The sequence below is a fragment of the Electrophorus electricus genome, chromosome 8 (assembly GCF_013358815.1).
Source record: "Electrophorus electricus isolate fEleEle1 chromosome 8, fEleEle1.pri, whole genome shotgun sequence".
In the NCBI taxonomy this organism is placed as follows: Eukaryota; Metazoa; Chordata; class Actinopteri; order Gymnotiformes; family Gymnotidae; genus Electrophorus; species Electrophorus electricus.
In genome coordinates this window covers 10635900-10650129 of record NC_049542.1, presented here as the reverse complement: position 1 = coordinate 10650129, position 14230 = coordinate 10635900, and the positions used below count along the sequence as shown (strand labels likewise).

General features: G+C 38.2%; 1 protein-coding gene across 5 annotated transcripts; it reads left to right on the top strand.

Moving 5' to 3' along the window:
• Positions 1 to 3182: 3182 nt before the first annotated feature.
• On the top strand, positions 3183 to 14230 carry brd2a (bromodomain containing 2a). 5 transcript variants are annotated; one of them, XM_035528928.1, is made up of 12 exons: positions 3183 to 3464; positions 7520 to 7802; positions 8106 to 8243; positions 8481 to 8619; positions 8787 to 8986; positions 9215 to 9670; positions 9782 to 9910; positions 10134 to 10364; positions 10522 to 10778; positions 11257 to 11573; positions 12338 to 12466; positions 13174 to 14230. In XM_035528928.1, the coding sequence occupies exons 2-12, from the start codon at positions 7524 to 7526 to the stop codon at positions 13308 to 13310; spliced, it is 2412 nt and encodes an 803-aa protein (XP_035384821.1). In that variant the 5' UTR covers positions 3183 to 3464; positions 7520 to 7523; the 3' UTR covers positions 13311 to 14230. The 5 variants fall into 5 exon arrangements, with proteins under 5 accessions (XP_035384821.1, XP_026888290.1, XP_026888288.1 ...); XM_027032489.2 differs by lacking the exon at positions 3183 to 3464 and adding an exon at positions 3536 to 5025 and having other exon boundaries at positions 10134 to 10352; positions 12341 to 12466; XM_027032487.2 differs by lacking the exon at positions 3183 to 3464 and adding an exon at positions 3536 to 5025 and having other exon boundaries at positions 12341 to 12466.

Genomic DNA, 14230 nt, shown 5'->3' with positions numbered 1-14230 from the left:
AATTAGAGTCATTGCACAATGCATTAGCTGAAAACTCTGGTGATAACAGTATTACTGGATAGTGTAGTGGTAGGGAGGCCCTCCTTGCATTATGTGGGTGTTGTATTATTCCATGTATCAGAGGTCTAGTAAACCAGTATCATCTCAGATGTTTGTTGCTTATCAAGGTATAGTGATGCCACCAGTATATGATAAGCAGGTACCCTGCTACGTCACACCTGCATCTGAATATGCATTTCAGGCTTTCAGAGGTCTTGATACTCTTAATGATTTTGTGTAATTTTGACCCACGTTATGCTCTGAATTGAGCTTTTTCTACTATCCTTTGTTTTTTATTTTAGTTATGAAGGTTTCACTTATTCACTTGATATGGTTCGTAAGTTTACCTTGTTCCACATTGCATATGGCAGACAGGTGCCTTATTGGTGGGCAACTGGTACGGAAAATCTGGCCACCGTACTGACATCGCCTGCATGATGAGTGAGTGATGATATTCAGTTGAGAAAGGCATGTGACCGAGGACGGGTAAGATCCTGGGTGTGCACTACCTAAGGCAGGCACTGTTGCTGTACTGGCTCGAACTCCTTGTGGCAGCCTAAGTCCACATGTCTCTTGATGTATGGCCAGAACTAATGATTCATCTGGAAGCTAGTCCTTCTGCCTCAGTTTCTGAGGTTTGGCCTCTGTCTTCAGTGGTCTCATTGATGCACAGTATGGGTTTCATACGGTGGAGCAGGGGGAAATGAGATGAGCTTTATCAAGTGTTTATCAAGTGTTTATTTTGTTCATTTACTTTATTTATTTTTGTTTGTTTATGAGTGATTATTTTGTTCCTTTATTCTTGTTTGTTTATCACTGTTGACACTACCAAAAACAGAGATAACATAGTGTTGCTATACACAATATTAAATTTGCCATGAATTATATTACACATATTGGGATAAGTGTAATCATACCTATCCTATGAATAGACTGTGTGTTTAAACACTTGTTAAAATGTTTGAAAAGAGTAGCAAAAACAAAGTCACAAAAGGGGGAAATGAGGTAATAAAAGAGTGTTAACAGGCAAAAGACATATTAATGACATAAAACATAAAGGAGTATAGAAAGTCTTTGTCCTTTTAGAATGATTTGCATACAGGGCCTCTGTAGAGGCCTCTGCAGGCTTCAGCAAAGGATCCTGGTTAGGCTTTGGTGGAACTCAGGGTAAGATATAAGACCTCTCCACCAGGCTCAGTATGGTACAGAAAAACAATCTACTTTAGGACAAGGTTAAGAGAAGTCTTCTATTTGAAAATGGTGGTAAAGAATTCCAACTGATGTAGGTGTTTAATGTCAGTTTGCGTATGTTGACTAATGTATGGTTTGGATGTAATGGTGGCGAATGGATACACTAGTATGTAAAACGGTGGGATGAATGAATAATCAATTCTGACCAATGTATAAAAACGTGGGTCCTATGTTTGGTTGTTGGACATTCTCTGGAGGGTGCCTCAATAATGCTTGTTAATGTTAACTTGCAATAAAAGATGGACCAGCTATTCTCTTTAACTAATTCTGAAGTTTGCATCCTCATTTTATATTTGAATGTTTAACTTTACAACTAGCTGACTGGGGATTTAGGAACGACAGTATATTCACAAAACACCATTTGCATGTAAGAAATCATCATAAGGAACCGAGTGGAACACATACAACCATTCCCTGAGTAATCAATGCCCTCTACTCCACCATCAGCAAATCTGAATGAGCAGCTCCAACATCTCAGTTTGTCTGAGGCTTCACTGTGTCCTTGAATACACATATCTGCACCTTTGTCTGTAGCAAATAAATAAATAAATAAATAAATAAACAGCCAGCCTGACAAACTGGATATGTACCAATATAAAGATTGAATTCTTCCACAGGTGGAGACTTTTAAGAAGAAACATGACTTCTTCCTGAGGTTGTTTTGATTATCCTAAGTAATTGCTGTAGTTTTTCTGGTGAGATTGAATAGCAAATACAGACATTTGAAAAAATCACAGCTATAAGAAGTGATTAACATTGCTGTCAGATGTAAGTTGTTTGTATTTTTTCTGGGTTTTGTTTGGGGAGGGGGTATATAGATTAGGAGATTCTTGTCAACATGTTTTTTGTACTGTGCTCAGCATCTTTTTCTTTTTTTGTATCACTGCGCAATATTCTCTAACTTAAGCAATTTAATGGATAGAATTGAACAGAAGAGGTGCTAAATATAATTATACAAAGTACATGAAACAAATCATACTTGGCTGAAGTTTGGGCTGCACACTGCACACATTTTTTGCAGACATGAGGCATTTTCTCCAGTTGTATTTGTCAATAAAAGGTTTTAAAAACTTATGAAATGCTTATAATTCTACTTCACTATACCATATAAACATCTGACAAAAGGATATAAAACAAACAAACAAACAACAAAACCCGAGACAATAAACTTTGTGAAAACTTGCATTTGTGTCAGTTTCAAAACTTTTGACGACTATAGACTACCAACAATGAGCATCATTTTCTGATGTAAAACCAATTGATGTACCTAAACCTAACATCCCAGGCAACACAACTCAAGCAAGTATCCAATAAGATAGCAAAGACCTGGTTGATATTTTTAACAAATAAGCTAAATGAGTACAAATACTCATATTTCGTATAGGATAATTTCAATTACAATCACTACCGTTCAAATTATTGGTTAAGACAAGGCTTGCTTTGGGGCACGACATATTTTTGTATAGGTAGGCCTAATTTCAAGTCTCAAAATAATCAGTGGCTACATATTTCTGAATGAGAGAATATTTAAGTCTATAGATCAAAACTGATGTAAGTCTTTACATCAAAACTGATGTCTCAGACATCTGGTGGCGAAATAACTTTATTACGGTAGCCACGTGGTCACAGATAAACAAGGAATTTTCATGTCAGCGATGGGGATATTTATTCACTCTCTCCAAAAAAAACAACAACCCACATACGCAAAGAATCACTGTCATGATTTCTTTAGCTATTAAATGATTGGAATTTATACAGCTATCTACAAAAACAGTAAGCATGGTGGACATACAGTTTTCTTCTGACAGTTACGGCAGCCTAATTCACGTGATTCTTTTACCCAGTCAGAGTGCGGCTGACGTCACTAGCACCGTTCTCTTGGATAATTCTTTGAAGATATCGACAGATGAATCTGTAATACGTTATGCATTTATTTTGGGTTTGTACCAATCATAGTATTTTAACGGTAATTGTAGGATGTTCACGGGCTTTCAGGTTTTGCAAAAATCTGTGAGTAGCCTTTGCCATTTGTAGTTATGTGAATATCACATGACTTTTCCCTCCCCCTACTTCGATCCAATGAATGGAGAAGAAGAAGTCGGACATGTTGGAAGGAAATGTATTGAGTAAAGAAACGTGGCCGAAGAAAAGAAGAAAGGGGGGAAATGTGTGAAGTATGAGGATTTCAACGTCAGCCTTATATATATATATATATATATATATATATATATATATATATATATATATATATATATATACACACCTTCGATAGATGTATAGGTTGTATTATTTTACTAGCCTTATATATTGAAATGAGTAGGGTTTTTTAAATCGACAATGTATATATTTTAAATGTAAAATAGTGTGGAACTTTTTTGTTGTTTAAATTTTGCATAATTTAGATTTAAACTAGCTCTAGATTTCGTTCAGTGACGTTAAAAATACGTACCTTTCGTAGTGGGGGATGGGTAAGAGTAGTAGTCTCTTAGGGAAATTGTTTCAAATCGAATCTTGGCGGCTAACTAGCTATCTACGTTGCACAAGAAACCTTCAAACTTTAGCTAATCTAGCTAGATAACGGATGATTACCCTGAAATATTTTCAGTATTGTAGCTATGTGTCCCTCAGTTTGATGTACGTAGTAGTTTGGATTAGGCCCCATGCAAAAACAATATGCATTTATAGGGACTGTAGCCTATTTTCATTAACCCATGTTATTGGTAAATATTGGGATATTTTTTTTTACTATTGCAAGTTGTAGTTTATTACCTTGTGGCCATGTGGATTCGAGTAGTCATTGTGTGGGACGACTGGCTTTTCTTTTATGTTTCACTGTCCTTTAATTGTTAAATATGAAACACGTGTGCAGTCTTTGTTAAGATTTTTAAGAGAAGAAACAAGTGCTGAAGTTGCTGCGTCATTTTAGGGCAGACTGTGTTCCTAGGCCACATAGGGGAGACTTTGACGCTGGTTTTTGTTGGCTACGTTTTAGAATTTACCTGAGGTGTGAGCAACACTAGGATTGCGTAGACACTTCGTTTTGCAGTACATGATGGCTGGCGACATACAAATCATATTTTTATCTGGTTGTACAGTACGAACGTGGTTATTTTACATTACTATCGCGGTGATGTTCTAAAATGGCGACTTCGTTGAGTTGGAACCGCTTTAGCGTGGACTGAAGTCCCGAGTGTCGCTTTTGTCCGATATCCGTAACTGATCGAACGAGCCAATAGCATACCTCGAATCGTCCACGGATAGTCGCGCCTGCGGTTTTGTGACCATTGAGCAATATGTGTGTACGCATATTTACCGAATTAATTGAAGATAATTTATGGATTTATACCGAACTTAATCGCCTAATACTTGTTTTGTGTTGTCTGCGTCTCACAAGGAATGGCGAATTCTAGCCGTTTTTGTGAAATCGTCAACTGACATGCATGCGTCAACCTTTGTGCGTAGCAAGGCGTGGCTTGTGTGATTGACGAGCACGGTTGCGTATAGAATGCGCGGAGGCGTGCGCGCGTGCAGTTCCATTAACCAATGAAGTTGTTGTAAGGTTTATAAAGGTTCGGGCGGAGCCAGTGCGTCGCCATTTCACTGTAGCTGTGGCTGGGGAGTTAAAGGAAGTTAGCGGTGCAAGGTCGGGAGGCTCACAGCTTTCAAGGGACCCGGTTTTAATTCATAATCCAGATCCATCCTGATGAAGGCGGCCATAAGCCCGCCCCTTGACAGGTATAGAATGAATTAATTGGTGTTTAATTTAAGATCAGTACGAATATTGTAGCTGGCTGGTTGTCAAATGTTCATATTTTGTGTTTTTGTTTTTACGAATGAACTCTTACTTTATCGGTGGTAGGTAGGTTGTTTTTGGTTGTGCCATGTCATTACGTTTTGCGTTTGTTTACTTCTCGTTTATTTGCGCTTATGTTGATACTTTTGCTAGCTATAGCTAATAGTATCTGAATACTGTTTTGAACTCAGTCACACTAGTGCGCAGGCGCCATCAGACAGCTAATTGCCCTTCCAATCTTGAAACACGAATAATTTTAATGTAGAAGAAAGTGTCGTCGGTGAAAGTAAATGACAACAGCCTCCTTTTCACTTAATTGTTGATAAGCTTGTGATATCGCTCTTATTAATTTAAAATGGACGTGGACGATAACGTTCAACACTATGGTAGATGCAATGTTCTCAATATTCTCAGAAATCCAGAATCACTCGCTAATTAAAATGTAAGTTTTAATTCGTTAAACAGCCTGTCGTGTGGCAAATTCTGTAATTGCCTGTTTTGAGACCTTTGGGACCTTGGTAGTAGCTATGTGGTGTTTTTGCTAGCTAGTTAGCTTACTAGCTATCTAAATAAACCGAGATAGCTAGCGTTAGTTAGCTTTTGGTAGTATTAATGGCAAGTGTGTGTCGGTCGTACATCGCAAAGTTTTAACTTGATCCTAAGATGGGTAGTTAGTTAAAACTCGGGTTCACTACAATAAGACCCCATTGTCATCCTAAATTCTGAAATTTACTCTTGAGATAACCTTTGTGAGGTAGCAGCTGTTGAAGCTAGCGTTTTTACGCTTCCGGGCAACAAAACGGTAATGGATGCCTAGCTGGCTGCCTAGGTTACCAGAAGCCAGACAGCTAGACACCTGCGTTGTATACATCTAAACCACCCGAAACCCATTAGATGTTAACTGTCGGCTATATTTGACATTGTTTCTTTATTTGCCAACCTGAACGGCCAAACAGGAAGTTTTCCGTCTTGTCTCATAGCCCAAACTCTAACGTTATAACTAGCCATTTATGCCGCTAGCTATGCTTTGAATCTGTGTATCGTTTTCTATATACATTTTGGCTACACCTATTCTAATCACAAAAAGTAAGTTTTTCTTCAGTTGATGTCATTATACTAATTATGATAGATTTTTTTTGTGTGAATTTTGTACAAGTATAACTTTTTTTAATATATAATAAAGTGTTTCCAATGGCAACCGTTTGAAACTTGTGTCATTCACTAGGTTAAGATATTACCTATTTTATTATGCCAAGTGGAGTTATTAGACACTTTGCAACATTAAATTAGCAAATGAAAATCTTCATAATGTTAAAATATTGCTCATTCCTTGTGTAAATAAAACATGACTTATTACCAGATATTTCCATTGCCCCTAGGACAAGTGAACTGAAGAACATATTAGACTGAAATACAGTTCAGTCTAGTTAAAGGGCAAGGTTAGGTTTTTTTTGGGGGGGGGGGGGTCCACTAGGGACTGCTCACAACACACAGCTCATGGATAAAGAGGGGCCTTTCTTAATTTAGTAATGGCTTAGATACTTGTATTCAGGTAAGTTTGGGTTGGATAGAAGAGCAACCTTGGCCAACCATGGTCTAGTTCTGTTGAAGGAAAGTTGCTCATATTCTCTCAATTTCAGACGATTTCTAAAGCTGCACATATTCTCACATTCATTTCTATAATTCTATGAATTACAACTTCCATGTCTTGTAGGGTCGCTTAGTTTCCATAGTAATGGCTGCCAATGAAAAGTGCTATTAGTTTTATCATCAAGTGACAGAAATGAGCAGTAAAAAACATCTTTATTGGTGTATGAAAAAAATATGAAAGAAGGTTTAAGTTATTGAAATGTATCCTGATTTGCTAAAAAATATGTGTAAAGCCATCTGGAGGTTGCAAGTTAATGCAGCATGGGTCTAGGTAATGAAGCATGCCCTCTAGTCCATTTTTTACTATTGAGCACTTGTAATACAGTATTTTCTGCAAATGTCAACTGAAGTTGACAGTGGATTCACAAGTGTCTTGTAGTTACAGAGTACACGTGACCCAGTATAAACCAATCTTTGGTTCATATTTTACTGACCTTTTGAGCATCGAAAAACTTCTTGATGTGTTTAGTTTAATAATACATCTAATGTGAGAATAATGCATATAAGTGGATCTAGCTTTCCTGTTGGGGATGAATATTGCATTATATTAGTGCCAGGGATCTCTGGTAACAAAATATTTTCCCTAACAAATAATGTTAAGTACATCACTGGTGAACTGAACTGCAGTCAAAGAACCACTTTCCTGTGCATATGTATATTATACACTATATATTCAAGACTGCCTGTTATGGAATAGAGATTTCTTTTTGTCTAAGTATTATGTGCTTTCTTGATAATATTTCCTTAATATATTTTAATTTTAATCTCTCCGTCTTTTCTTTGCAGTGACATGGGTGTTCAGGGGTTCACAATGATGGAGCAGCCTATTTCTGGCCCTGGGAAGCGGATACGCAAGCCATCACTGCTCTATGAGGGCTTTGAGGGCCCTGTACACCCACATGCTTTCTCCACTGGACCGCCCCGTCCTCCTACTCGAGATCCAAGCCGGCAGGGTCGAATGACCAACCAGCTCCAGTTCCTCCAGAAATCTGTCATGAAGTATCTCTGGAGGCACCATTTTGCTTGGCCTTTTCATGAGCCTGTTGATGCTACAAAGCTCAACCTGCCTGTGAGTTATTTTACTGTCTGAATGATGCAACAGTATACAAAAGTTTTAAGACATAAGCAATCGGAGAACGTGGGTCACTTAACTACTTGATGGATCAATATCATGGTAAAATACCTCCTAAGAGAAACAAGTATAATTATCTAAATATTTAAAAAAAAGCAATATACTCTTAATAGACTACATCAGTTACATTAAATTCTCGAAGGAAATTTCCACATTTAAGTAAATTAATGTAATTTTATGTGGTGGAATTTGGCACAAAGGCCATATTACTGATATTTTCCCTTTTTTCTTCTGATATAGGACTACCATAAGATCATCAAACAGCCGATGGATATGGGCACGATTAAGAAGCGACTAGAAAACAACTATTACCGCAGTGCTACTGAATGTCTGCAAGACTTTAACACCATGTTTACTAACTGCTACATCTATAATAAGGTCAGTCATTTTTCTCTATATGGAGCTGTTTGTCAGAAGACAACTCGCTGTGGTCCATGTGGTTTAATTTAATGCTTTCATTTCAGTCATTCAGTTTATTATATCTTTTTGGAATGGATTAGTCAACTTATTCAGTGCATGCCTTGGTAATCAAGATATTCATAATTTTATCTTGTAGTCTTATCTGTATTGCCTTGTCTGTGCATGGATTCTGAATCTATTGTGAATGTCCCCAAGTCAACAGATGACATAGTTTTGATGGCTCAGTCTCTGGAAAAGGCCTTCTTACAGAAGGTAGCACAGATGCCACAAGAGGAGGAGGAGCTACCCTCACCTGTCCCAAGGGGCAAACCTGGCAAAGGCCGCAAAGCCATATGTACTTTACTTTATTTGCCAATACAGCCATTACATCAGATTTCTCTAGTATCATGGAAGTAAAATTTAATGCTTAATACTATATTATAATGTTGTTTTCTATAATTTGTTATAAAATTGAAACTTGAAATTTGCTCTTTGTCTGTTTTTCTTCTTTTTTCTTCTCAGTTTCAGGTGGGATAACGACTGTTCACCAGGTCCCTGCTGTATCTTCAGTGTCTCAATCTGCATACTCTCCTCATACCCCGGATATGCCAGACTCACTTCTCTCCACCCCACCACAGATGCTACTAGCCAAGAATCCACTGCCCACTCCTCTCAGTGCCCCTGCATTGATGGGTTTGCCCCCCACCCAGCCCACTGCAAAGGTAAGGTATAGGGCTTGGAGCATTGCCCATAGCAAGACCCATAACAACACAACCTAGATTCAGTAAAATAAGATTTTGACTGTATAATCTGTATACTTGGAGATCACACCAACATAGAGTTTCAATCAACTAGCCAAGCTGTGCTAAAAATGGGACTGTAAATCAGTCCTTTTGCAGAAGATTTGTCATATATTGCTTGGCCTTATTTTTCTTTCCATTTATTTCCAGAAAAAAGGAGTCAAGCGCAAAGCTGATACCACTACCCCCATGGCCATGCCCCTTACCATTGGTGTTGGCGGTATGGGTCTAGGCATAGGCAGTGGGGGTGACTCTCCCCTGACCCTCTCTGCTCTTGGAATTAACCCAAATCGTGACCTTGGCCTTGCCATTGTCCTTGGAGGAGGTCTGGTTGGAGGGAAAGTGCCAGCAAGACGAGGAGGCAGTGGTAGACCCATCAAACCACCACGGAAAGACTTGCCAGATTCACAGAACCAGCATCAGCCAGTGCGGAGGGGGAAGCTAAGCCGGCAGCTACACTACTGTAATGGGATCCTTAAAGAGCTGCTATCAAAGAAACATGCAGCATATGCCTGGCCTTTCTACAAGCCCGTTGATGCGTCATCATTGGGGATACATGACTACCATGACATTATCAAGAATCCAATGGACCTCAGTACAATTAAGGTACTTAATATAATTTAGTTTTAATTTGATTAGCTTGCAATTCTAAATTATAATAAAGCAATACTACTAGCTCTACTAAGATCTTAATTAATTTCAAAATGTTTTTTATAGTGTAAAATAGATCAGCGAGAGTACAGGGAAGCACTTGAATTTGCAGCTGATGTTCGACTAATGTTTTCAAACTGCTACAAGTACAATCCACCTGACCATGATGTGGTGGCTATGGCTAGGAAACTACAGGTACAGTATTTGGTCTTTTTTTCTTTGTGTATTGTACCTTGCACAAAACCTATAATGCTGAAAGGCTTTCATAGCAGATTATTACATGGCACAGTTGAATGTTTGAAATTGAAATGCTTCAAATTTAGTTCACCATTTGGGGGTTTATTTTGCTATAATGACCAACTAGTTGTATAATGTCCCTTAATGAATATTCTCTGTCTGTTTCTCATTTGTATTTAAGGATGTGTTTGAGTTCCGTTTTGCCAAAATGCCTGATGAGCCCCAGGATTCCCTCCCATCTGCCTCTCTAGGCAGTGGTCTAGGTGGTCATTCTTCGTCTTCCTCCTCCTCTTCCTCGTCTTCATCTTCTGAGAGTGAAATAAGTAGTGAGAGTGAGAGCAGTCCTAGCTCAGATAGTGAGGAGGAGAGAGCACATCGTCTGGCTCAGCTTCAGGAACAGGTCTGTACGCAGGTAGAAACTGAGCCTGAGCATCTAGACACGTACAGCATACCCACACACAGATATAACTATGGCCATACAGGCACCTAACAATTTCTTGCTGCCTGTTTACAACCTCCAACCATATGTGGTACCTAATGATGCATATCTACATCCCTCCATAAAACAGCTGAGGGCAGTACACGAGCAGCTGGCTGCTCTTTCTTCAGACACAATAATCAAGCCAAAGAAAAAGAAAGACAAGAAGAAAAAGAAAAAGTCAGAGAAGCATAAGCGAAGCAGGGCTGTGGCGGATGATGAGGTGGTCATCCGGGCATCCAAAATGCCCAAAATCACAAAGACAGCGAAGAGTAGGAACAACAGCAAGGCAACAGCGTCCTCCACACAAGGCAAGAAGGGACCCAGCAGGAAGAGCAGCAAGAACAAGTATGGATGTTACATTAAGCTTTAATAATAAATTTGCTGTATTTATCAGGGTTTTGTTTGCATTGTCTGTTTCTATGAAACAAAATGCTTTTGGTCCTGCAAAACAGATAGTTTATCTCATTTTCTTTGACCAAGCAGAATTGAGTAGCAGGCTGGAAAACCTGTTTTGAAATGTCCAGTTTTGGTTGTAAGATTCATTAAACATGTTATTGTTTAATCACATCAACAGAGTTAATGTGACAGTGACAGAGTTGCTTAATTGGACTCTGTTTCTCACTCTGACTGGATGTTATCTGTATATTGATCTATTTTATCATGCATGCATTACATTTGGTGATTTGTTGTAGATGATTGTTACAAATATTTTGTATTTGTGCACTTTACAGACCACTTTTAAACAGCTCCATAAGTTACACAGTTGACACTAGCTTTACTGTGATGTTGTGTAAAACAAACTCTCTCTTCATTTGCTCTTCAGATCCTCAAAGAAGTCTCAAGCAGCATGTTATGGTTCTCAGGCCATGGCCCTCCCTCCCCACTACGACTCAGAGGAAGAGGAGGAGAGCAGCCCTATGAGTTATGATGAGAAACGACAGCTGAGCCTGGATATCAACAAGCTTCCTGGTGAGAAGCTTGGTCGCGTGGTACATATAATTCAATCACGTGAACCTTCATTGCGTGACACCAACCCAGAGGAGATAGAGATTGATTTTGAGACACTCAAGCCATCCACGCTGCGGGAGTTGGAACGCTACGTCATGACATGCCTACGCAAGAAACCTCGAAAGCCATACCGTAAGTGCTTAATTAATTAATTAATTAATTAATTAAACAAACTTACCAAGCATGAAACAAAATGTGTTTATATTTGATATGCTTTGATAAATTGGATTAGATCTTACTTAAATTAACTAGCTTTCAACATCTGCACATATTCTGCACCACCAGATTTTACTGATGGGTTCACCCTTGCAAAGAGTTCATAACAAAATCAGGTGGCTATGCACAGGGTTGGACTAAATGCTACCAACATAGTTCAAGCTGTGTACATGTAAGATAGAAGCTAGCAAATATACTTTGAACTTTTTAAAGACCATGTGTCCCAATTTTGCTCCTCACTTGTCACAGTTGACTTTATGCTTGTGGGGAAAACAAATACACACGGTTCGCCTCATTTTTGATCTCAACTTTGGAAGGGTCCGAGGGAGTCATCTTGGGTTCAGTTTATTTAACTTCTTTTAACAGAAGTTAATGGAGGAAATGGTTACTATGTAAGAGTTGCATGTACTTCAGTTCTAGAGTTTTCAAAAGTGGTTTCCATTGGGAATGTGTACATCAGTACTAAGACTTGTAATAAAGGGAACATCTCATGAATAAAATGGTGACAATCATTTTTGAAATTTCATTAATAATGTCTATGAAGTAGCACAATTTATTAGATGAACAATTAGGGGATCATTGATCAATGATTCCTTATTATTACAATGTAATGCATAAGTTGCTTAGTGTTTAAAACAAAGACAGTATGCAAGAGTATTTTTAGTATTTGTGTTTTGTAGTAGCAAAGAAAGGTGGCACTGGCAAGTCCCGTGAAGAACTGGCTCTGGAGAAAAAGAGGGAGTTGGAAAGGAGATTACAGGATGTAAGTGGGCAGCTCAATTCAACCAAGAAACCTCCCAAAACCAAAGGTAAGAGATTAACCTTCATATTAACAAATGAAAAGTGGATGATCCAGGTCCAGTGTGAGACTACTGTACTGACTTTAGTTGACTAAATTAATCATTTACTTAAAAAAATATGTACATTTCAAACAAGCAAGATATTATCAAAGCAAAAGGATGTCGTGAGTCAAGGCAAAAGACAATTTGAGTTTGTTCTTAGAATTCCCTGTCATGCAGCTGGTCAACACATTGCTTAGTTGCTTGTGACATGATTTTGTAGCTTTAACTTATGGTTTAGTCAGTTTCGCACTGGAATCATGTTTTACTTTGATTTGTTTAGATTACTTTTGAGAGAAGACTCACATAACCAGTACAGGGTTAGCCTTCTATATGGCAGATTATGGAGAGATTTCAAAGATGTCAGGATAGGTGCCAATTGCCCAGACAAAAAACATGCAGACATAAATGAATAAAGAAATGTATTATAACTGGTGCTAGTTTTAGCTACCACAGTCGTTCTGCTTTCCCTGTGGGTGTTGACATAGTAGGGAGTGCACTTCTTTTGACATATATTTGCAACAGGTCTTGATGTTTGCTGTGTATTTCTTTTGTGTGTGATATTTTTATTTCTGTAGTTTGAGGTATAAATTGCATAGAGTTGCACATTATGATGACATTATGAATTGCTATTTTGTAAGCTTTATTGTTCTCTCTTCTCTCCTCCCCCCCCCCAGTGGACAAACCCAGTGTGGCAGAACCTCATGCTATGGCATCTCGTCTTAGTGCCAGCAGTTCTAGCTCTGACTCTTCCTCTTCCTCCTCCTCCTCCTCCGCCTCCTCCTCAGACTCTAGTGACTCAGACTCAGGTTGAATGAGCATTTAATAGAAGTGGACACACTTGCATGCACATGTTCTACTGGACTGACAAAAGAGCCACCATTTTGTAATGCACTGGATGGCGAGGAACTGGAAATAGTGGAAGAAGGTAAATTAGCAAAGGATTAATGAAAGTTTTCCAGGTATCTATGTTCATCCAAGTTGGTGGATGAACAGAGTAGCAATGCAAAAATAAATGCTCTTGCTGCTGGAAGAGAGGAAAAGTTTTGAAGGAGGGATGATTCTGAAATGTTGTGTGAAGAGGAATGGCATGCTCCCTTTTCTGCTGGAACTTAATTGCTTTGTTCATCTCTATAAATACACACATACATATTTCTGTGTGTATGTGTGTGTATGTATATGTATATATTTGTTTCTTTTATAAAGAATTTAAACAAATTCCCTAGTGGGGAACATCAGAATTGTCTTGGGTGGATTGGTTCTTTTTTTCTTTTTTTCTTTTTTTTTTTTCTTTTTTTTAAAGCTGTTTTCATAAAGAATAAGATAAGGGGTAGAGCTGTTGTCAATTTTGTTTTATGAGTGGGTATGTATTTGTGTGTGCTTGTGCTTTATATTCAAAATTCCAACCTAGTTATGACAGACTTGCCCATACAAAAATTGAAGTAATGTTTTGTAGCTTGACCCTAAATTCTTCTTTTGAATAAACTTCAACAATTACATTTTGGACCATGAAGACTTCAAAATGGACTATTGAAGGTGCAATTGATCCAGAAGGATTCATGGATCAAACATACAGTTTGCTTTACTATAAAACTATAGCTATACAAGGAAAGGAATTTTTTCCCTGAAAATATGTACATATGGAGAGTCATACAGCTTTTGAGTATGTATGCAAACCACCATGTTTACTGCTTTTTGCTGTTTTTCCTTTGTATTTCTTCTTTAAATTTTTTT

Excerpts from the sequence above, each read along its gene's own strand:
- brd2a (XM_027032486.2), top strand. The coding sequence starts at position 4,994 with ATGAAGGCGGCCATAAGCCCGCCCCTTGACAG. Across the intron at positions 9,911-10,133 it reads CTATGGCTAGGAAACTACAG|GATGTGTTTGAGTTCCGTTT; the intron begins GTACAGTATTTG and ends TTTGTATTTAAG. Across the intron at positions 12,467-13,173 it reads GAAACCTCCCAAAACCAAAG|TGGACAAACCCAGTGTGGCA; the intron begins GTAAGAGATTAA and ends CCCCCCCCCCAG.